Source organism: Mercenaria mercenaria, chromosome 4 (genome assembly GCF_021730395.1).
Source record: "Mercenaria mercenaria strain notata chromosome 4, MADL_Memer_1, whole genome shotgun sequence".
Taxonomy (NCBI): Eukaryota; Metazoa; Mollusca; class Bivalvia; order Venerida; family Veneridae; genus Mercenaria; species Mercenaria mercenaria.
The window spans coordinates 31,604,567-31,629,890 of record NC_069364.1 but is presented as its reverse complement, the minus strand read 5'-3'; the positions used below and the strand labels follow the sequence as shown (position 1 = coordinate 31,629,890).

At 34.6% G+C, this 25,324-nt stretch overlaps 1 protein-coding gene across 1 annotated transcript; it reads left to right on the top strand.

Annotated features, from left to right (window-relative positions):
* Window positions 1-1,651: 1,651 nt before the first annotated feature.
* Window positions 1,652-10,168, top strand: LOC128556587 (mucin-5AC-like). The gene is made up of 4 exons (XM_053542120.1): window positions 1,652-1,727; window positions 5,608-7,323; window positions 8,928-9,833; window positions 10,158-10,168. Exons 1-4 carry the CDS (start codon window positions 1,652-1,654, stop codon window positions 10,166-10,168), a joined length of 2,709 nt encoding a protein of 902 aa, XP_053398095.1.
* The last annotated feature ends 15,156 nt before the right edge of the window (window positions 10,169-25,324 follow it).

Here is a 25,324-nt window from a genome sequence, read left to right as displayed (position 1 = left end):
ATAAGATCAAAACAAAACGTATTTGTTTTGGGAGTAAAACGTTCACCTAAAGGAAATCAGGGTACTTGAATTATTCGTATACCGTAACAATGGCTGGCGAATTTTTTTGTTACACACAGTAACGTTATATCAGGAGAAATGAATCTGATTATAGGAGTTATCTAAAAGAGACAAGAATGATGTAATTGCTTAAAAGTTAGATATTGTTTCTTTTCTTTTACGTCAACTATTTCAAGGCATACATTGTATATACAAGTACTCTCTTCTACTTTCAGTAGAATTTAATTTAGTGGGTCATTTAGGGACAGCATAAATTTCAAAAATATCTCAATAACTCGTTTACTATATGGTAGGTCTAAGGCTTTGATTTATGGGTACAGTGCCAATTACTTTGATGCTTGTATGTAAAATATGTACACTTTGACATGGTATGAGACGTAGTAGTTACAATGATGTCTGTCTGGTTTCATTATACCACACAGGCAGAAACAAAGTTCTGAAAAAAAGAAATAGAAATGAGAGACTTTTATTTTAAAATTAAATTTAAGTACAAACAAATACTTTAAAGATTTTTAATCACTATTGTATCACTACAGTTGTGAACGGAAAGTCAGATTTCCATCCCGACATTATTATTTTGTCGGCAGTAAAAGCGGTGTTCTCGTGGAAAAGCGTAGAAGCATTCTTAAACTAGACTTCATTCTTAAAACTTTGCCGAATGTGGTGTAATGGTTTATTAAGAATATGGAAAATTTAACGATTTGCATTCAGTTTCACCCTTTATAAGCAATACTACCATATCTTCTTTAACTTTCTTGTTACTTTGCCAAGTCTGTGTGTTGTGGTTAAAACATAGGTATGATACTATTACTATTACGTTACACTTCAGTAAAATTAGAAACAAAACAAGGTCAGGCTTACGAGGTATGTATGCATAACTTAACAATGCTTTTCACATGACATAAGCATAAACGAATTTAATACTTTTATGTAATTCCAGATCTGATATTACAAAAATAGCTCAAATTCAGGATATTCCTGGGTTAATTTAAGATTTGGAATTCTTTTGACCTAGTTGACAACACTGTTATTTATAAAGAAAATTGGATTTTTTATCATTAAGAAAGAACCTTTTTGTTTTCTGGAAGCGTTACGAAATGGAACTATTTTCTAAAAGAGCTGAGAAAAACTTTATAGTGACAGTCATATTCATTCACCTGATTGGTAAGATTTTATTGTAGCAGATGTATTCTGTGATATAAATGAAATCTATAAGAGGATCAAAAAAAAAAGCTGACACGGTTTGTCTGAGTCTGTTCACAAGAAGTGACAGAATATGCAAAACATGTTTAATAGAAAAAAAATCCATCTACGAATAGAATCTATATGGATTTTTGATTTGTGTTTTGATCAGCCATACACTTGACATATGCGCTTGTCTTGGCAATGTGTAAAGGAATGATGTAACAATTGCAGCTCGGAATTTTTGGATCAAGTCAGCGTCTCCCGACTATTTATGATTTTAAAAGCAAACGACTTTTTTTTTATTTCTTTAAAACTATTTTATAGAAGTATGTGCTAAATAATTGTTTATAGAAATGAATTTGTGTTGTATACTCTATTTAAATGCCTGACGGAATGCCTCCATGATATGTCTGTAGGAAAAGAGTATCGTATAAAAGAAAAAGAGATGCCTCTTTGTCTACAGATGAAAACAAAATCGCTTGGTATGTGTTTAATATATCAAAAGGCTGGCCAACCTATAAAAAGTTTGTTTCTCACGAAACCTGTAACACTGTTCGAAATATATCTTGCAAAGAATGTATTGCACATTTAAATTTTGTATTTGCAATAATACATAGGCATTAAAAGAGCTTTTTATGTTCATGCTTGCCTTAGAGTATTTAATTATATATTTAATTTTCTGTGGCGAAGGACTGTTTAAGATCAAGGACCAGGACACCTTATTACTCTAGTCTTGACAGGTGTAGTGCGTTTTGATGACAAGCGGGCATTAAATCCACAAAAGTTATCACTGGACTGTCGTAATGAATCTGGATTACTTACAAGTTCATTTAAAATACCATATGAACGTTTCAAATAGTCTTTTCTAGCAAGCCCGGCTGTTTAGCACAATAGAGAGAGCACAGATCTTTGAATCGCCGGGTCGTGAATTCGATCCCAGGGTGAGGCGCATATGTACTCCTTGACGATTTGATAAAATACATTGTGTCTGAAATCATTCGATCTCCATCTCTGATCAATGTGGGTATGTTGACAGTTACTTGCGGAGAACAGGTTTGTACTGGTACAGAAACCAGGTTAACTACCCGCCGTTAAATAACTAAAATACTGTTGAAAAGAGACGTTCAACCCAAACCAAATAATCAAATCTTGTCCAGCAGGCCTGTCCATATCAATTTTCACAAAGTGCTATCGATCTTGAAAGAACTACGAACCAGAAAAGTTGAATTAGGGTTGCTTTTCCAAGAACCACGGGTTAAATCTATGACAAAGACGGCACATATATATATATATATATATATATATATATATATATATATATATATATATGATCTCAAAATTCCGTGGAAAAACTAATTTGGCAAACCTACACATATTTATGTCGATATTTTTCATTTTTGAGCTTCTTGTCAATTGTTCGGCTACAACAAAATAAAAAAAGTCCTTCACCTGATCATAGGTAGTCGAGGAGCGCTGATTTGTTAGCTTAAGTCCGAATAGCATAACCAAAGTTTTATCAGTCAAACCGAATGTGCTATTCTACTATTACTTTTGTTTGTTTGCTTTCAATGTTCCCAAAAGGATCTTCTCATATGATTTATTATATTATTATTAACTGCCGTGAGTCAGCCGTTAAAGTCTCCCGTACCTGGACTCAGTGTTGTTACATTGTTTGTCCTTTGGTATTACTGAGTCTATACAATTGTTATATAGAATAGTGTTCCGCAAAAGTCTGTGCTACGGGCGTGAGGTTGCTGCACATTTGAATACATCTCAAGAACAGGTCCAATAAAACCGAATCTGTATGCCTGCTTTCATTTTGCTTTATTGCGTTCTATGCTTCCAAGGCATCTTTGCGAACAATTGAGGGCATTGTTTTACGTAATATGTTGCACTTGGATTCAACAAGTATAGGTCTTTACCTACTAAATGCATTTTTTTTCCTTTTATATATGATAGATTCCTTGCCGCTATTATGTAAACTACATTGTACGTGTATGTTAGATATCTTTAAATCGTGGTACCCCCACTTCAACAGACAAACCATTTGTAAATATGTTAAACATGAGAATATTTCTGAAACATTTTCTAGACTGAACAATGTTAGATGTAACTTGTTAAATACAGCTGAACGAGAAATGGACTGCTAGGAACAAATTGAAGAAGAGTGGATAAATATCGTCCAAATATATGATATCCGTCATTTCCTAGATATTTGGTGCATAATGTTTAAAACTTCAAGCGCTTGGTAAACAAAAACACAGATGCATTTCATTAATTTTGTTCGTATGCATTAATTGCAAAAGAATTTACCACACTCTAGATCAACTTTAACCTACTTTCACAATAACTCAACAAAATGTCTACAACAATCATTGAACAGGTATTCATTCCTTAACATCCCAAAATTTAAGTGACACTGTTTGACACATGAAAGCTAGACTCATCTCATAAATTGTGTAAAAATACTAGTAATTAGAAATATCCAAAATTGCACAATCTTATTTCATCTTCTGTCATCGAACAATACAATTAAAATATCCGTAAAACAATATCTTAACTATCGCAGTTACTCCAGTGATAATAAGAATTATAACTTTAAACATTCGTGTACATTTGCATACAGAAATATTTCAAGATTTTAAAATGTCATTATTTCATTCAATACATGTAATCAGGAGGTATTTGCGGACATATTGAAAGGAGTTAAAAATACTGTATAGCTGTTACATATCAAAATTAAAAATAAATACGCTACAAGTATTCTCTATATACACTGAAGAAATTAATACTTGATTACCAGGGAACAAATGATATTATATTCTCCCCAATACACGCCAAATGTTGTCAAATACAGTATTTGTCAATAGTTTTAATAATTTGTGCGCGTAAGTGTAATGAACTAAATCATTTTAAATGTGGATATAGTAATGTAAAACTATTCAGTCTGATGTTACTTCAAAACTGACATTCCCCACAAAGGTCATTTAGGATGGAGTTCTCTCGTATCGCGGTACTAATGGTCGGAACATAAATAACATATCAATAAAGTCTGATCTTTAGTTTGTTTTCTGTATTAAAACTTAAAAAAAACTGTCTGCTATAACTTCCAAATCATCTTTCTTTCTCAGCTAGCGGAAAATGTGTAAAAAAAACAAAAAAACAAAAAACAACAATAAAATGTCAGCCATACTTGACCTACTTTAACAATCCCATAGTTCCATAGTTTTCAAACATCTCGGTATTTAATTTTGATAGCTACGGGATACGCCTACTTGCGTCATCATGTGACCGCAATAATTTCATTCATAAAAACAATGCATCAGACGAACTTTCTGAAGCTGTCCAGGTTGTGGATTTAGTTTAATTTTAATTTAAATACAATGTTAAAGCGTTTTGGGGCGGGAAGGGGTGATGAGCAGATGCATAATTTTAAGATATTGAATGGTTGCGATAAACTAAGTAATACTTACCATTTACGATGGAATTTTGCAAAAAAAATGTTTGTAAACAAAATCTCGTGGTTCCGGTTTACAAATGTAAGTCACTGCGGTGCTGCTAGGCGAAGAATTTCCGGCAAAGGGAGATTACCGCGATACGAGAGAACCCGCGATATTACCGGACACCACTACCTGTTAGTAAGGATTTTTATTAACAACCCTTAGAGGTGCATGCTATACCTTTATGTGTATCCATTAAACGGTTAATCCTGTGATCATATGCGGTGTACCTATAGTTAAATATATATATATCAATCCAATAAATTGTCACAGGTCATTAAAATGTAAACAAACCCTGTCAAATTTACTGGTTGACTAAAACAAAAGTGAAAAAAACCTTGTTACTTAATTAAAGATATTCTGATAATAGTTTGAGCGTAAATAACTAAGGATCAGCCATATTTTAAGGTCTAAATTAACATTTGTATGTAATAAAATAAGTATCTGATTTTCTAAAAATTGCCTTTACACACTTCAGTCGTGGCGTTAACAATTATTTGTACATTTAACCCAATTTTGGAAATTTCAGATGAGTGAGGATAATGATCCATTTTCAAATGTCGTGACAGATGAATTATTAATTTGTCAAGTTTGTGATTTTTTAGACCCTAATACATTGTTTTAAACCATGTTCTTTGTTTTCGGAGTAAACAACTAATTTATATTGTAATCTAAATACATCGTGAAGGTGACATAGACTGTTGTAATAAATGCATATGCACAGAATTATTAATCAATGAAGCACACCTGCATAAAAACGAAAATTGTACTTTTACATGCTAGACAACTAATAATAATACAGTTAAATGAACATATCACATGATCAGTAATTACTAAAACAAAATTAATATAATTATTACAGGCATGGTTATCTTGAGGCCTCTGGTTGCCGGAAGTACACAACCGACGGATTCCAAGGTTACACAGCCAATTAATTCAATAGTTACACTGTTAAATTATACGACGATAAAACAATCGCCAAAGACCACAGGTTCACAAGCGAAGGATGCAACGGTTGCACAGCCGACTGATACAACGGCTTTGAAACAGACTTCGACAATTACAGAAACAAATTTTACCACTATTTCACAACCAACCATGACAATGGATACACAAGCCATTAACACAGCAGTTACAAGAACGACCGATGCAAGGGAAATACAAACTAATGCCAGTACAGTGATAAAATCGACTGTGTCAACGGTTACTCAACCAACTGATACATCTGTTACACAGCTTAGTACTACTATAGGGATTTTTCAAATGATAGATAAAAAGACCGTAAAAACTACTGATACAATGACTGCACAAACTACTGGTGAAACAATTCGGAAAAATAATGATAAAAGTCCACAAACTACTGCTAAAGCAACTCTACAATCTAGTGATACAACAACTCCACAAACTACTGATACAACAAGTCCACAAACTATTGATAAAGCAACTCCACAATCTACTGATACATCAACTCCACAAACTACTGATACAACAAGTCCGCAAACTACTGATAAAGCAACTCCACAATCTACTGATACAACAACTCCACAAACTACTGATACAACAAGTCCACAAACTATTGATAAAGCAATTCTACAATCTACTGATACATCAACTCTACAAACTACTGATACAACAAGTCCACAAACTACTGATAAAGCAACTCCACAATCTACTGATACATCAACTCCACAAACTACTGATACAACAAGTCCACAAACTACTGATAAAACAACTCCACAATCTACTGATACAACAACTCCACAATCTACTAATACAACAACTCTAGAAAGTACTGATAAAGTAACTCCACAAACTACTGATACATCAACACAACAAACTACTAATACAACAAGTCCACAAACTACTGATAAAGCAACTCCACAATCTACTGATACAACAACTCTAGAAAGTACTGATAAAGTAACTCCACAAATTACTGATACAACAAGTCCACAAACTACTGATAAAGCAACTCCACAATCCACTGATACAACAACTCCACAAAATACTGATATAACAAGTCCACAAACTACTGATAAAGCAACTCCACAATCTACTGATACATCAACTCCACAAACTACTAATACAACAAGCCCACAAACTACTGATAAAACAACTCCACTATCTACTGATACATCAACTCCACAAACTACTGATGAAGCAATTCCACATTCTCCTGATACAACAACTCCACAAAACAATTATACAACAAGTCCACAAACTACCGATACAACAAGTCCAGAACCTACTGATAAAGCAACTCCACAATCTACTGAAACAAAAACTCAACAAACTACTGATACAACAAGTCCACAAACTACTAATACAGCAACTCCACAATCTACTGCCACAACTATTGCACGAGCCACTGGTACAACAACGAGTGCACACATAACTGATACATCAACTCCTCAAACTACAGATACAACGACTGCACAAAATACTGGTATAACAACGGGCACACAAACTACTGATGAAACGACTGCACAAACAACTGGTACAACAACGGGAGCACAATCTACTGATACAACAACTCCAAATACGATACAGACTCACAACAAGATGCCACAAACAACTGGTAAAACAACGGGTGCCACAAACTACTGATACATGCAACTTCACAACTACGGATACAACGACTCACAAACTACTGGTACAAACAACGTGCACAAACTACTGATACAAAAACTCACAAACTACTGATACAACAATCACAAACTACTGTACAACAACTCCACAATCTACTGATAACAATGCCACAACTACTGATACAACAACGGTCACAATTACTGAAAACACAACTCACAAACTACGATACAACAGACCACAAACTACTGATACACAACTCCACAATCTACTGAAAACTACTGCACAAACAACTGGTACAACAACGGGTGCACAAACTACTGATACATCAACTCCTCAAACTACGGATACAACGACTGCACAAACGACTGCACAAACATACTGGTACAACAACGGGTGCAAAAACTACTGATACATCAACTCCTCAAACTACGGATACAACGACTGCACAAACTACTGGTACAACAACGGGTGCACAAACTACTGATACAAAAACTCCACAAACTACTACTGATACAACAACTCCACAAACTACTGATACAAAATCCACAACTATGATCAAAGCAATCCACATTTACTAAACAAAACTCGAAAACTACTGAACAATACCGTCCACAACTCACAAACAGTCAACTCCACAATCTACTGCCACAACTATTGCACAAGCCACTGGTACAACAACGAGTGCACAATAACTGATACATCAACTCCTCAAACTACGGATACAACGACTGCACAAACTACTGGTACAACAACGGGTGCACAAACTACTGATACAACAACTCCTCAAACTACGATACAACACTTGCACAAACTAACTGTACAACAACGATGCACAAACTACTGATACACAACTCCAAACTACTGATACACAACTCCACAACTATGCACAACTATGCACAACAGAGTACAACAACGTGCACAAACTACTGATATTATCACTCACAAACTGCTGATACAACGATTGTACAAACTACCGATACATCAACTTCTCAAACTACTGATGCAACAACTGCCACAAACTGCTGCCACAACAACTGCACGAGCATGTACAACAAACGTTGCACAACATGAACATCAACTCACAAACTACGGATACAACGACTGCACAAGCTACTGGTACAACAACGGGTGCACAAACTACTGATACAACAACTCTTCAAACTTCTGATACAACTATTGCACAAGCTACTGGTTCAACAACGAGTGCACAAACTACTGATACATCAACTCCTCAAACTACTGATACAAGGACTGCACAAACTACTGGACAACAATCATTGCACAAACTACTGTAACATCAACTCTCAACTGGTGATACAACAGACAAACACTGATACATCAACTCCAAATAACTGATGCAACGACTGCACAAACTGTCACAACACGGTAAACTCTGACCAACAACTCACAACTACTGATACAACACTACACAAACTACTGATACAACGACTGCAAAAGCTACGGATACAACAACTCCACAAACTACTGATACAACAACTCCTCAAACTACTGATACAACGACTGCACAAACCATTGATACAACGACTGCACAAGCTACTGATACAATGACTATACAAACTACTGATACTCCAGGAACTACTGACACAACGACTGCACAAGCTACTGGTACAACGACTGCACAAGCTACTGATACAATGACTGTACAAGCTACTGATATAACAACTCCAGAAGCTACTGAAACAAAGACTGTTCTAACAACTGATACAACAACTGCACAACCTACTGATACAACGACTGCACAAACAACTGATTCAACGACTGCACATACCACTGATACAACGACTGCGCAAGCTACTGATACAAGTACTGTACAAACTACTGATACAACGACTGCACAAACTACTGATACAACGACTGCACAAACAACTGATACAACGACTGCACAAACTACTGATACAACGACTGCACAAGCTACTGATACAACGACTGCACAAACTACTGATACAACGACTGCACAAGCTACTGATACAACGACTACAGAAACCACTGATACCACGACTGCACAAGCTACTGATACAACGACTGTACAAACTACTGATACAACGACTGCACAAACTAATGATACAACAAGTCCAAAAACTATTACCACAACTATAGCACAAGCTACTGCCGCAACTACTGCACAGACAACTGATAAATCTGTTACAGGTTCGCATAACCCGTGGGTTACAGACTCGACTGATATCGCAGTTACACAAGTGACTGAGACAACGGTTATACAACCAACTATTACCCCGAATAAAATATCGACTGAGACAACGGTGATACAACTAACTATTACCCCGAATAAATTATCGACTAATACAACGGTTATACAACCGACTATTACCCCGAATAAAATATCGACTGATACAATGGTTACACAAGCGGCTAACACAACGCATGTACAAGTGACTAAAACGATTTCTACAAAAGCGACCAAACAAAATTCTCCTACGACAGTAAAAGACAGTTCGAGCACAGATCCCTCGAACACAGGTATCTTTACAAATATCAAAACTTTATTGCTTTCATGACTCATTGTGTGCAATGTAATGCTACCGTTTGTAAGAAGTGACATGAGTTTAATAACCTATTGATGTGCAGAAATTAGTCTATAAATTTATTTAATTTATAGTTTTGTTTTATTATATGTATATCAATAAATACATTGACACTGCCAGTGATATGTTTATGGTATATCTTAAAATAACATGATAGATAACGAAACCAGAAAAATATGTTTTTTTCCAGTGAAAAAAAAAATTGAAAATATTCTGAAAGAAATCACATTAATAAGACTTCTAATGTTCATTTTTGCAGATTCATACTAGACCACAATCATCATTCTGGCTGTTTTTCTTTCTCCCGTGATCCTAGTATGTGGTTTTTGCTGCTTATATCGGAAGGTTTCGAGAAATATAGAATCAGAAGTAAGTTATGAAATATACAGTTTAGAAAAAAGCAAAAGTAAATTCAACATATGTTTAAAAAAACAGAAAAAAAGAAAGAAAACATGTGACAGAAACGGTATAGGCGTTGCTTTCTGGCACTAGACCAGAAAGAAAAAGTCATTGTAAGTGTTATACCCTACCCCTTGGTATACTATGAGAAGCTGTAATGCACAGGTAATACAGATAAATATAATTATAATTTAACATATCCTACATGTCATGTAGTATAACTCCTGTCCATAATTGTGATATCTTGATACAAGGAAAACTGTAATAGCTTCGCTATAAATAATCTGCCATGCTTCATTTTATTATCGGATTGTACACTACTGGATGCACATGCCATTAAAAGGGTCATGAAATTGGCCTTAATTTTTTCAAACGTTTTTAACAGAGTTTTAACAGGTCACCATTAAAATTCACCCATTACTTCTTACTATTTAAACGGATTTTCATGACCATAGTTTTAATGCCATATATTAAAAAGCCATGAAATCAGTATATTTAAACCCTGGTAAAATATACCCTGTTAAAATGACTTTGATGACCATGAAAAGCTGCTTAAAATAAACCATTAAAATAAGTTAATTGGCTCCTTAAAACTCCATGAAAATTTTTAATTGGCATGAAATTAATGTGCCATTAAAAAAGTACCCCTTAATTCCACATTAATTATTAAATACTTATGGGGCCATTATTTTTTAATACTCTGTTAATGGCCGTTAATTATTAAAAATTGATTAATGGTCTCATTAAATATGTCAGATTCAATTTTAATGAGTTCGTAATATTTTAATGGTATATCAAATTCAGGGCCATGAAAATTTGCCATCAGAATAAGACATCTTAAGATAATCAACTTCGTATTGATATTTGCCGTATTGATTTAAATACGTATACTACACATGTAATAGTATCTATACATATGTAAAATGCTATCTAGAACAATATTTGAATCTTCTTTTTTCTCTCATTATTTTGTAATGTAAACACATGTAACAGCCTTAGAAACATTTGTCATATTGTATCCTCATTCTGTCATACGTTCATATGAAATGAGAAAATAAATGGATATTGTATTGCATTGTGTTGTACTGAGAAGGGTTTACAGGTACCGGTTTAATAGATCAAGTGTCCATGTGGGTAGTTTTAACTATTCAACATTTTTATATTGACAAACATTCTGATCAAGTTTTTATTGGTACAGACATTAGGCGTCAGGTGTATTCAAAAAGCAACTGTTGATGACAATGTCAGCGCACAATGGGCGATCACAATTTAGCTCTCCTTCAGTACTTTGTGCTCTGGTGCATGCACTTAAATAGCTAAGAGCAAATGTTTGAGGGATTGCATCACAAGTAGCTCCCCCCCCCCTCCCCCCATCCCCAATCAAGCGTACCGCACTCCTTGATTCGTTGAAACGAAGAAGCCATTGATCTGCCAATGCCCCAAATGAATTTAAATCAGACTGTAAATCTTCACAATCATGTGTACTGTTCGCTTCTCTATAAACCTTAGTTTCTACTCAAGCATTGGAAAATTTGAAAATCTAAACTGGTCTGAACACATTTCATAATGTACATTCCTTACCCCATCCACTTACTTATACAAATGCTGATTATTTGGACAGGAAAAAACAAAAAAAAGTGACATGCATTAATACGTACTTACCCTTACCAAAATAATGTAGACTGATGTTATCAAATAAATTAATATGTTTTCATCCGACTAACATTGAAATAAATCCGATTTTTTGTAGGAACACAATTCGGCAAACATTTGAAAAAAAATGGAGTAACAGCGTCAAGGGTAAATAACTTTAATGCAACTAAATATTTTAGAACAATATGGGACTGGAATTATAAGCATTCAATGGGACGAGTGCAAGCCAAAATAAAAAAAAATATTTTTTGTGCTTATGAAAGTATACGAATCACATTTTGCAGAATGTAGGATTTAATGGGCATCACATTGCTGTTAAGGGCCATTAAGTTAACTCTTAAATGAAATCGTACAGAACCTGAACATTTAATGGGCATTAAATCAAATTTAAGGGCCATGAATAATCCTGTTTAATATAAAATATACAGAATTACACTATTTTTTTAAAGCCATTAACTTTTTTAGCTACCAAACTAAATTTTTAACGACATGATTCATGGTCAAAAATGGGTGTTTTAATGGTATTTTAACATGTAACTCATTAATATTGTGAAACCTGCTAAATAAAGTGATGCAAGAATTAATGGGGTTAAATAACGGTTTTTCCTATTTTAATGGGTATTTTACAGGGTTTTAAACCATGTTTAATGGTATGTGCATCCAGTAGTGTGTATCACATTCATTTTTACCATAAATAAGCTAACAAAAGCATCTGAAACGGTTTAACAAAGGTACTAGTATATCATACACATAACATACAAATGAACTCTGTATTGTAAAAGTTCCGAAGAAGTAAACTAGCAGATGTCACTTGCCTAACGCCGTTACAAGCTATGAATTCAGTTATTTGTATAATCGAAAGTTTCATTAAATTGATATTTGTAAAATTAGGCTGTGGTATCCAAAGGACTTTGTAATTAATGTCTAGGCTTTACTTGTTGTTTTTCTCTCACTCTATATCTAAACTGTGGTGATGAATAGGAAAATAATATTATACCAACCCATTTCTATCGCGACTTTCTCACCTAAAACATACAGTTCGGTAAATGGGTACTATACATACTAAACGAGTGATAATTCAACATACATCGTGCACCGGTAATATTATCTCGGTGTTTCATATCGCATGTCCCGCGTTTCAATAAATAAACATGGATGAACTTCCAAACTGACCTTCCTGTCTAAACGAAAACAATTATTCTTACGCGGTATTGTATGCCAATGATCGTTTTCAGCTACATGTGTACGGTAAAAAAGTGTATATGCAAAATGATTGTAGAATGCGACTGTTGAGATTGTCAAAGATTCGCATTCAGAGTCATTTTATTCCATTCCGTTTATGTTTGTTTACATTTCGCATAACATATGCCGTGTCGTCCAGACCGGAAGTTATATGTTCATGACCTTGTCGTCGAGACCGGAAGTTATATGTCCATGACCTTGTCGTCGAGACCGGAAGTTATATGTTCATGACCTTGTCGTCCATACCGGAAGTTATATGTTCACGACCTTGTCGTCCAGACCGGAAGTTCAATAGAGAAAGTTATTTAAGTTCTTCTTCTCTAATATTGCGAAAACTAAAAGTTGTATAGGAGTGTCATTGATACAAAGTGGCTGGTGCGGGACAAGAGATAAATTTCCACTTATTCAACACGCATAGTACGCATTTACAATGCGCAATTTGAACTGGTTAGTATATTTTCCGTTCAGAACCATTGTTCTCAAAGTATACCTAGAGTTCGGATATAACACGTACAATGGCATTTCCTTTCTGGTTTGATGTCAGTGGCCCAGCACATTGAAAACATAGAGAAGAGTGTGTATGAATGTCTACATTTATTTTATTGACATTTTATTAACATATTTACATAGGTTTCATTTTATTTATTTTTATGAATAGGCGAATTTCAAAGAAAACCACGACAACCTAATTGTAACGTTCACTCGACATGATATGAGTATCTTTTAACAAAAACACATAAACGACTGTCTAAATGATATATTTTATTTGTTTGATATCCATATTTACTTTTTTTTCTTACTCAGACATCAGTTGTTTATCTGTGTATTTTATAGCTTCAAACAAACGAAATAAGTAGTACGACGGCCGAGCGTAGAGATGAGGAAAAAGTCCAAACAATATCCGAGCGCGGTGCAGGTACATCATCTCGGACAAACGCGTCAAAATTTGAGATAAATTCTAATAGTACTACATCTACACGTATTAAACGAGAGAAGACAAAAAAAAAGGAAAAGGAAAAAAGAAAAAAAAATGTTATAATGATTCGTCGACGGATGAAGAAGCTTACGAAATACATCAACAAATGGATCCAGACACTCTTTCTTCGCGTTACGTCTCTATTCGAGGAGAATCTACACCTCCGTTAAAGAAAGGACAGCGTAGAAGCGTCGTTGACTTGTTCGCGTCAAAAATCCATCCCCGTTCACTCCCGTCACACTTTGACATTGGTCCACACACTGCAGTACAAATGCCGTTTTCAAAAATTAATGTAGAACATGAGACGATGGAAGCCGCGGAAGTATCAATGCATTTGGAACAAAGTTACACGATCGAAACAATTACTCAGTCTTCGCGATCAAGCACAATAAGTTCCCGCTTTCTTTCCGTTAGAAATTCAATTAAGTAGTGTTGACAAACCTTTTTGTTAAATACGCACATCTTACACATCATTCCATAACAAGGTTTGATCATACAGTACATGATAAACTTTTGAAAATTCTTATTATTAAGTAAGAGAATTTGAATTTTAACAGTACATATACATGTTGTATATAGCAAAATGTGTGAAATCAGTGTTACCTGAATTTTTCAAGTAAGCTACCTCGTAACAATTTCTGCATTCCGCTTTTCTACCCTAAGGTTTGAATCAACTGAACCTAGAGGGATATACTAAGTCTAAGTATTAAGAAGCTTATTATAGAATTCTTAATTTATATTGACTACCTGTTGTCTTCCGAGGAATTACATAGCCTCTTGTAGGCTTTCATCTCCAGTTCTACTTCTAGTAAAAAATTGCCGCCGGTCTGTTTTACAACAGTAATGTTATGATACATCAAACGTTTATGTTGCCATAATTTATCTAGTTTGATTATAAAGTCAAACATATTTTTCAAATGTATTCTGGAAGGTTATCTCAAACATGTACATTGACTGTTCTGTGAGGAAATGAGATCAGTATGTGTGATTAATAGTTTCAAATTGTGACCTCGAAGATGTAAATGATCAGATAAGTCAACGTGAAAAAAAATCTTATTAAGGTACGTATCATTAATTCCATGCACAATTTTAAATACCGAGATCATATCAAATGCCTTGAGCCGATAGTCCAGCGGTGGAAGCTTCAGTTCTTTCCAGACCTATGAAACACCTCAGAAATGAGGTAAAATCGCTGAAGCATGTCGTTATACTTATACCCGGTAACATGTATAATATGTTTGAAAAAGTATGGTTAAATTAAATTGTTCATGATTGAAGAACAATATATGTTTCAAACGCGCAGAATTACCTTTAGAGTTAGTTTCAAATGTAATTTTACTCTAATTTATAGATACATGATTTGTTTCGTATTGTGCTAAGTATGTTTCCAAGTTTGTTATGTTAATGCCATGAAATAATGAGTGTACTTCACCTGGCGATATTTTGCATAAATTGTTAGGCTCATATTATGTACTCCTTTTATTCTATTTGACTTATAAAAAAAAAAACATGTTTATTTTGTCAATACCTTGACCTGAGTGAAATAAAGATATTTGTATTTTGTCTTGTATATATTTTATACTTTTTACAGAACAGTCATTATGTAAGCGAAACACATAAATGTAATATTCATGAAAACTGGAATGCCACAAGTATAATATATAAGTTTAAAGAAAAAATTGAAAAAGTTGTAAAATAATCGTTACGTACTGCCAGTGCAGTTTTAATGTTTAACTTTTTGGTGATAATGTAGAGAATCATATTTTAGAGAGACTCGGTTTAGAAATGAACAGGGACCATATTAATCAACTCTTTTATGTCTGTGAAATTTATTCTTTGTTAAAACAAACAGCCAAATATTCATTTTGTTCATAGAATATTGATCCTGGTGGCAAATTACCAAGCTATCACTCGATTTGGAATATATATATACAATCAAAGTTTCATTACGATCTTAGCTATTTTACAACGACACAGTGAATTGAAAATTAGCAAATCAAATGCTATGGCTTAATTTTGAACTGAAAGGCTCATGTTACTTCCAACGACCTCCTGGAACGACATAATATGATCAGCAATTCCATGAATGCGATTAATGTTACTTTGCTAATTATATTTTGTCTTTCGTTTCATAAGCACTCTGAAAAGGTTCATTGCTTATATTCACATTATGTTTCCTTTCCATTTGTTAACAAGGTATATTTATGTATTGCACAATCTTTGTGGGACTCATTTTTAGAATCTGCTTCCCGATCATTCTGTTCACTTGAGACTTCGTCTCAGGAAAGCTCTCGAGGACTACATGCGGCAATAGTATAGTTTGATTTCCATTTCTCCGTCACTGCTTTTTACTGTTTTAGAAGGGAAAATTCACGTGGACAGAATAAAATAGAATCACAGTAAAATGTTTTTCGTGTTGAGTTATAATACGACAAATGCTTTTATAAACAAAATCTTTTCCTTGAATGATCATGACAAATTTGCTGCGAAGTGCAAACAGCATATGAACACAGACTTAAGTCTTCAAACGTACCCGCCCCCCCCCCCCCCCCCACCACACCCCCAGCCGCCCCTCTCCTCCCCTCCCCACACACAAACCGATAAATCTTCTCTTTCATCGGATAGAGTGACGTCAAGTGATCATTCCAGAGAAACAAAGGAATACGCCGTGTACTTGTTCCATCATTCCAGAGAAACAAAGCAATACGCCGTGTACTGGTTCCATCATTCCAGAGAAACAAAGGAATACGCCGTGTACTGGTTCTATTATTCCAGAGAAACAAAGGAATACGCCGTGTACTGGTTCCATCATTCCAGAGAAACAAAGGAAAACGCGGTGTACTGGTTCTATCATTCCAGAGAAACAATTATTAAAACATTTTATTATAATGAAAAATCAAAAATAGCAAATTGCAGAGTTATAACATTGGAGTATTTCCCATTCTCATCTCAGAGGTTACAAACTGATCTGCTTACAAATACCCATAAAATAATTTAAGAATCAGTCAGGAGAAATACTCTGAAACCGCGCTGATGAAAATGTAACGAAGACACATGACACAGAGACATTAGTGGCTATAAATATCAAAATGGAAGAAATTTCTTAAACCTAAAAACGCATGAAAATGATATTTATTAAAACACTATAAAATATGACTGTTAAAACAGTTAATGCTTACTCGTATTAAAGTGACTTTTGATAACTACCTCAAATGACATTTACAGATAGACTATTCCTTTGTGTACAGTCAATGAAAGTACATGTAATATATTTTGAACCAGAACCTTTTATATTTAGCAGACAATAATCTCCGTTTTCAATAAGTCTAGTACAGAAAGTATGCATAGAATTTTGAGAGATAACATATTCATTCAGGTATTCTGTGGTCTGTTTTTTTTTTCTACCTAACCCTTAGAAAAACAATCCAAACAACACCAAAATAATAGAAAGAAAGGGCTGTTTAAAATGAAAATTGAACAGCATATAAAACATGTATATAACTCTAGGAATCAATTTTCAGTATAATACTGATATACATTGAATTCAGGAAAAGGACACTGGCACCAGAGCAGAAAGAAAATGCCTCTGTACATGTTATACCCTACCCCTAGGTATTCTATAAGAACCATGATCATGAACGGGAAAATATACTTTCCCATTTCAATCGTACATTGCTCACTTAAAACGCGCAGATCGGTGAATGCGTACCTAGTATATTGAACAAGCGATAATTTATCTTCCATCGTGCACCAGTCACATTGTCTCAATATTACATGTTGCAGAGATGCTCCACATACTTTATGCTTTCGTCAACGTTACAGAAAAAACTTGCGTGAACTCCCCTAATGAACATCCGGTCTAGAGGTCACAGCAGTGTGCACATGTTTGGCGAAATGTAAACAAACAAAAACAGAATGCAAAATATTCACAGTTATACAATAAAACTCGAAATGATGAATGAAATTCATCTTGTATGTGATTTTGAATTTGAAATCATACATTAGTAAACATCTGTTCTGTTTATTTAATTCATTTTGCACATTTATCCTGCATATACACATTTTAGCATACACGTGTAGTAAAATGACGATTGACATACATTTTCACATCAGCCAATCAGAATGGTTTTGTAATCTAGAACGGAACTTCACCAGGGAAGTTCAAGCAAGTTTTTTATGAAACGTTGAAAAACTGTAAAATACGCGTTGTTTTACTAAGACAAGAAGTATTGAAGAAATGTGACCGGTACAGAATGGAAGATAAATTATCGCGTGTTTAATATCCATAGTACACATTTACCGAACTGCTTGTTTTAGTTGTGAAATGCGCGATTGAAATGGGTAAGTATATTTTCCCGTTCACGACCATGGTTCTTATAGAATACCTAGGGGTAGGGTATAACATGTACAGAGATATTTTCTTTCTGCTCTGGTGCCAGTGGAAAAGGGTTGCATAAAGCGACCATAGTTGCGGACGCTTTTCAAAACTCAACATTTTCAAAGAACTGTTACATATCTTCATTTTGATGTTTTTGCAATAAGGTCAAAGTGCTGAAATTTCACCTTAATAGGTGGAACGTAGTTTTCAGTAGTTGTTTATTTTTATTTTTTACAAATGACATTCATTTTTACGGGGTGGCAACTTTTTCAGAATGTTTTAAGTGTCCGTCGTACGGGACAGAACGGCGGAACATGTAAGGGTCAGGTAGATTGTTGGTAAAGATGTCGTTCGTTTATCAAATGTTTCTTTGTTTTGATGATATACTCGTAAACCTTAAAACATGACACAACATGATGTGCACTACTCTATTGCAAACTGGTAACAAGGTCGGGGATTTAAAGGACCCATACCAACTCTGGAATGACGATTAAGCACAACTCTTTTTAATCTTTTGGATAGCTTATTACTTTTTTTCAAAACCAGAGTTGAGTTAAACAATTATACCACAAAGAAATAGCAAAATCAAAGCGACACTGAATTACATGTAAGGACATTACTTGCAGTTTTTAGTATGTTGAGTAGAAAAACCTTTCTTAAAATAAAAATAAAAACTTTAGCCTAGCATGGGCGAGAGTGGTGTTGCAAATTTCAGTACTTCTCATGAACAGACTGAATTAAACCGGGTCTGCTATTATGATGCCTGGTTGCATGCCATGCTTCCACAGGATCTTTAACTAGCACAACAATAGCCAATAAGTGCCGTGGGGCGGCTGTAAAATATTTCCCGTGCTTGGACTCAAGGTTGTTATATTTTCTGGCCCTTTGAGGTCATGAAGTGCATTCATTTTCAATATAATAGAATTCTGCTTGAGCCGATGCTGTGTTGCACATTTCAATACCTCTAATAACAGATCCGATCGAAACAAGTCTGATATTATAGTGCTTGGTTGCATGCGATGCTTCCGAAGGACCTTTTCATAGATTTTATTTCTTAAGAACTGAGTCGGACTGATAGCAACAAGACAAATGCTGATAGATAGTGACCCAAAGATACTGACAACTGTGTTGAATTCAATTGCTGTGCCATTACAAGTTATACCTGAGTTGGACAGTGATCTTAGTTTGTGTTTTGAAATCAACATAATGGACTCAGTTTTACCTAGATGCAATGACAGCTTATTGTCTATTGCTGAGATGACACTTACGTAAATTGAAAAGATGACGAAAATATGTGTGGAAGATCAACATATTACAATATCTCGGAAAAATATGACCTGAAACACCTTAAAATGATAATTGTGACCATATGTTTTAAAGTTTACATTTAATAAAACAAAAACTTTTGAAGCTGATTTGTTAGTTTTGCAGATAAACAAAGATTAAAACCAGCCTTGTATTTATGAAGTGTAGTTTATATTCATCGGTATTGATTTGGATAAATGTTTTGCATTGACCCCAAAGAACTCTGACTTGAACCCGATGTTCAAACTATCACTTCGGCCTTTCACTGGTTTTCAAAATGCTCCTGTCTTTAACTTTATACTGAAAGTGAGAATAAACCAAAACAAATAAAAGGAAACGTCCTTTAGCAGTAATAAAATTAATACTATTATGTTTTCCAAACTTATCAATTAAAAATACACTCAATCTTTTTGAAATCATCTCTAAAAATGTTACGCATAGGTACCGAAGACAGCCGATAATGGATCACATTCAGATGACCTTTTCCTAAGCCAATCGGAGCCTGTTATTAAGAATCTGAAAATGAAACTGTACGTCTGTTTCAGCTTTTAAATTCATACTGATCTTGAAAACAGTTTCATTTTCGTAAAATTAAAGACATAAAACCAACATTCAAAGAACGTTATTCTGCAGATCTTACCTTAGAAAGATTGCCTACGTTTGTCAGATATATGGGCCATATATTTCATCAAACTTACAGTAATACTTTCAAAAACGGTGTTGTTGATTACACATAAAACATTTAACTAAAACGTCATTTTAAGATTATAATGATAAGGCATTTAGTGGACCATATATGTATATATTGACACATTCCCCGTTTACACGAACTCCTAACAAAGCATGTATTTTGTTCATCTTTATTATACCAAATCATCGATGAAATGAATATTCACTAGGTGGTTCATAGCAGTGTGAATATGATTTATCTAATTTACATTGTATATAATATAAGATATATCGAAAAAGATCTCACTCTCTCTCTCTCTCTCTCTCTCTCTCTCTCTCTCTCTCTCTATATATATATATATATATATATATATATATATATATATATATATATATATATATATATATATATATATATATATATATATATCTGTGCTGGGGGCTTTGTCTCATTCTGTCCCTCTTGTCAAATCGCTTTGGCACCCTGATTGTCTGCCTTTGCACTACGTAAATCATGAAAAGGGTGCTGTATAAATCTGGTACAATAAATAATACTCTACTAAAATGACGTCTTAGTTAAATGATTTATGTGTAATCAAGAACACAATATATGATAAAGTCTTAAAAATTTGGTACGGTCAGTGCTGTAACATTACTGGTGGTTTAAACCAGTTAATTGTTGGAAAATACTGTCATTCTTTATCCCTACAATGTTTCAAATTATCAGGACGGTAAAGGTTTTCCCAACAAGAGAGAACATAACACAGGCAATAGAAACACACGGCGTGACATGTAATAAAATCTATATGAAGATGTTTTGAAGGCGTCAAATGCTACCAAGCGAAATAATACCATTCACGTTTTGACAGAGTCTGTTTAATAGGAAGCGCGACACCGACGATAAAAACGGACAGTACTACCGTGTCATATTCTAGTAGACAAATACAACGAGACATCCAGATGAATTACGTATTGTTATTGCCACAAAATAACTGTGTTTTTGTATTTATACATACTTTGCATGAAGAAATTGAGAAATAACAAGTTTGTAGTAACAAATTGACAGTGACATATATAAGGCCAAGACAGTGTGTTTAATGTCTAAATATATTAAGAAATTAATGTAGTAGTATGCACAGTACTTGATGTATTAAGGGTGAGTTTAATGTGCAACTTATTCAGTCATACTATAGCTGCTGCTATTGAGAATACGAGCAATCTTCTACATAGCAATTGTCAATCACTAGTAAAACTTGGAAGGATAAACGTCTGTAACAACTATGAATTCACAAGCATTATTTTTCTAATTCGCTACGCTCGAACAAAAAAATAAATTATCTATCCCATAATAAAATAGAATCATCGGGAGAGAACCCGCCCGCTTAGCTCAAAAGGGAGAACGCCGATTTACGGATCGGAGGGTCTTGAGTTCGATCTTCGGGCGGGCCGAATGTTCTCCGTGACGATTTGATAAAAGATATTGTGTCTGAAATCAGTCGTCCTCCACCTCTGATTTATGTGGGGAAGTTGGCAGTTACTTGCGGAGAACAGGTTTGTACTGGTACAGAATCCAGGAACACTGGTTAGGTTAACTGCCCGCCGTTACATAACTGAAATACTGTTGAAAAACGGCGTTGAAACCAAAGGGGTAAAAAAGAACAGATTCATGAATTTAGGCTTTGTTATATGCATTGAACATTATATGCATTGCCGTAGTATATGACACTCAACTTAAGTCATATAAACTATCACTTCATTAATTTCTACGCGGAAAACAGACGGTTATAAATATACTTTCCGGGTCATTATGCTGCGAGGCACCTACTCAACCCACTCCGTCGGGGTAGTATAAAGAAACCAATTTTCAACACCAGGGACAATTGTGATATTACAAACACGCAACAGATGACAAACAATTACTTTTAGTAACTAGAGCTGTCACACGATTTACGTATTATACCCCCACAATACGGCCTTGTCACAGAAGTAAGTCAATGTCAAAATCGAACCTCAAAATCAAAAGGGGTCATTTACTGGTCATGATCAACCTCCTTACTAAGTTTCGTGATCCTAGGCCCAATCATTCTTAAGTTATCGTCCGAAAACGGTTTAATTGTTCCGGGTTACTGTTACCTACTGACCTCAAAGTCAAACATGACCTTTATTTTATGATGCTACAAAATCAATAAGGGTTATCTGCTGGTCATGACCAACCTTCCTATCAACATTCATTATCCTAGACCCAAGCGTCCGGAAACCGCTTAACTGTTCCGGGTCATTGTGAGCTTGACACTTGACCTACTGACCTCAAAGTCAAATTTGACCTTTATTTTATGATGTTACACCGTTACACCTGTGTACCAAAATTGTTTAAATCTGTCAAGCCTTTCATGACCCCCAACCCCTCCAAGCCGACTTCGTTTGTTGGTGTATAATTACCTTAGTCTAGAAATCAATAAAATGCTTACAACAATTTCCTATAACTGCAATGTTTAAAAGAGACTTTACCGTAAATTAACGTGAAAAATGAAATTACAGTAAGCTGAAATAGCTTCACCATTTTCTCTGTTTTGAAACTGTGCATAAGTCAAAGTTTGTCCTCAGCAGTCTGATGAGTTCTTAGGCATTTTAGAGTACTTACTGCAAGGTGATTTGCATATATTCCGTTGTAACACGTATGCACACATGTGTACTTTATTTAAGAATAAAATGTTGTTTTTTATGTGCGTTTATACGGGTTTAAACTACATTTGGACTTCTTGCAAATTCATGAATCCCACCCGTGGATATGGTGCCTGCTTTTAAATTTTGTGGTTTGGTTGTTTCTACGATATGCAGGCTCTATAACCTCAGATCCCCTCTCTAAATTCCAGTTTGTTTAGTTCTACCCGTGTTTTCTCGTTTAGGACAAAACCATTATTTTAAATTTAGACCATACGTCGCTTTTCATGGAATTGCACTCTGTTGTCACTGAAGGTTCCATGTGCACTGCCGTATGAACACGTCTGCGGGTGTCTCTACTAAATGTTCAGTTCTGCTCAACCAGGGGACGCTAGCATGCATTTCCACTACCGTCCATTAACAAGCTCAATCAAACCAAGCCAACAACATTTTCGTTTATGTCGTGTTGGGCAACCTGTTGTTTTCCACTTTTTCCAATTTTACATGTAATCAATTTTTGAGCAGAGCTTTTGGCCGGGGTTTACATGTGTACCCTGAAATATTTACTGCAATTTATGCAGTATGGAACTGTGTCAAAGAATTTTGATATTTGTTCTTAATTTTATACCCTTATATGTGTAGTGATAGACGGTTACCTCCTCTCTAACGATGCCAACTTAAGTTTAAGTAAGAATTTTTCACAATGAATATGAAATACTTAATTCCGCTTGAAGAACGGGGAGTCGATGGTTCGAGTCTCACTTGGTTCCGTTCCAGTGAGTATGTAAGTTAGGTGAAAATCATAAAACTGGAACGAAATCAAACGTCTGTGACATACTTTACTCAAGCAGGGAATAGTGTACAAAATACAGTGAAATATTTGATTAAAGGCAAAGTATTTTATTTCTTTTTGTGGTCTTTATCCGATCTCTCACAGCCAGACCAGAGTTATGGCCCTTGTCAAAAATATGCATAAAAAGAACCTAAGTTTTTGTCGCAAGTATCTCAAAAAGTACTTGATCCAGTAATATGAAACATTACAGAAATATTATTTAGCATGAGAAATTGTTCACCTAGAGTTTTGTTACAGATATCATTCAGCAAAACCAGAGTTATGGCCCTTGACTTTGTCAAAACTATGCATAAAAGGCATAAAAGATGTGTCGCACATATCTTAAAAAATAATTTGACATAGGGTCATGAAACATCATAGGAATATTATTCAGTATGTAAAATTTTGCACATGGGATTTTGTTCCAGATTTCTATCAATCTGACCAGAGTTATGGCCCTTGAATGTCAAACATATGCATAAATGGTATTCAAGATTGTGTCACATGTATCTAAAAAAGTATTTGACTTAGAGTCATAAAACATTAGGGGATTGTTATATACCATGCGAAGTTGCGCATCTGGTGTTCTGTTTGGGATTTAACTCAACCTTGACTTAGTGAAAAAAAAAACACATAAAGTGCTGCATATGTCTTAAAAATATTTCACATAGAGTTATAGAATCATTAAGGAATATTATCCAGCAAGTGAATTTGTGCACCTGAATTTTTCTTTATATTTCACTTTGCAAGACCAGAGTTATGGCACTTGACTTGAAAAAATCGCGTTTATACTTAGTTTTCCTTAGAATTTAAGTGAGTATTACAAAGAAAGTGTATTTTTTTTTCTAGCATACGGATCTCAGACAGCTATGCGCTTCCTCATGAAATTATCTCGAAATGGCGCTGAGCAACTATTTATTAATCTCTATTTAAACTGAGTAAGGAAGAATGTTCAGATATAAACTGCGAGTATCTGTGAAATAAGCAGCCTTTTATGATAACAAAATTCCTACGCTAAGCTTATTTTCAGGACTAATGCCTTATATTCTTTACGTGTGTTTCTACGCATTGTGATCATGCTATAGAAGATCAAAACAAATCGTATTTGTATCGGAAGTCAAACATTCACCAAAAGGAAACCAGGGTACTTGAATTATGCGTATACCGTAACAATGTCTTGAGAGGTTTCGTTACACACACTAACGTAATACCGTTCAGGAGAAACAAATCTGATCATAAGAGTTTACTAAAAGAGACAAGAGTGGTGTAATTGCTTAAAAGTTAGATAATGCTTTATTTTCTTTAATTACA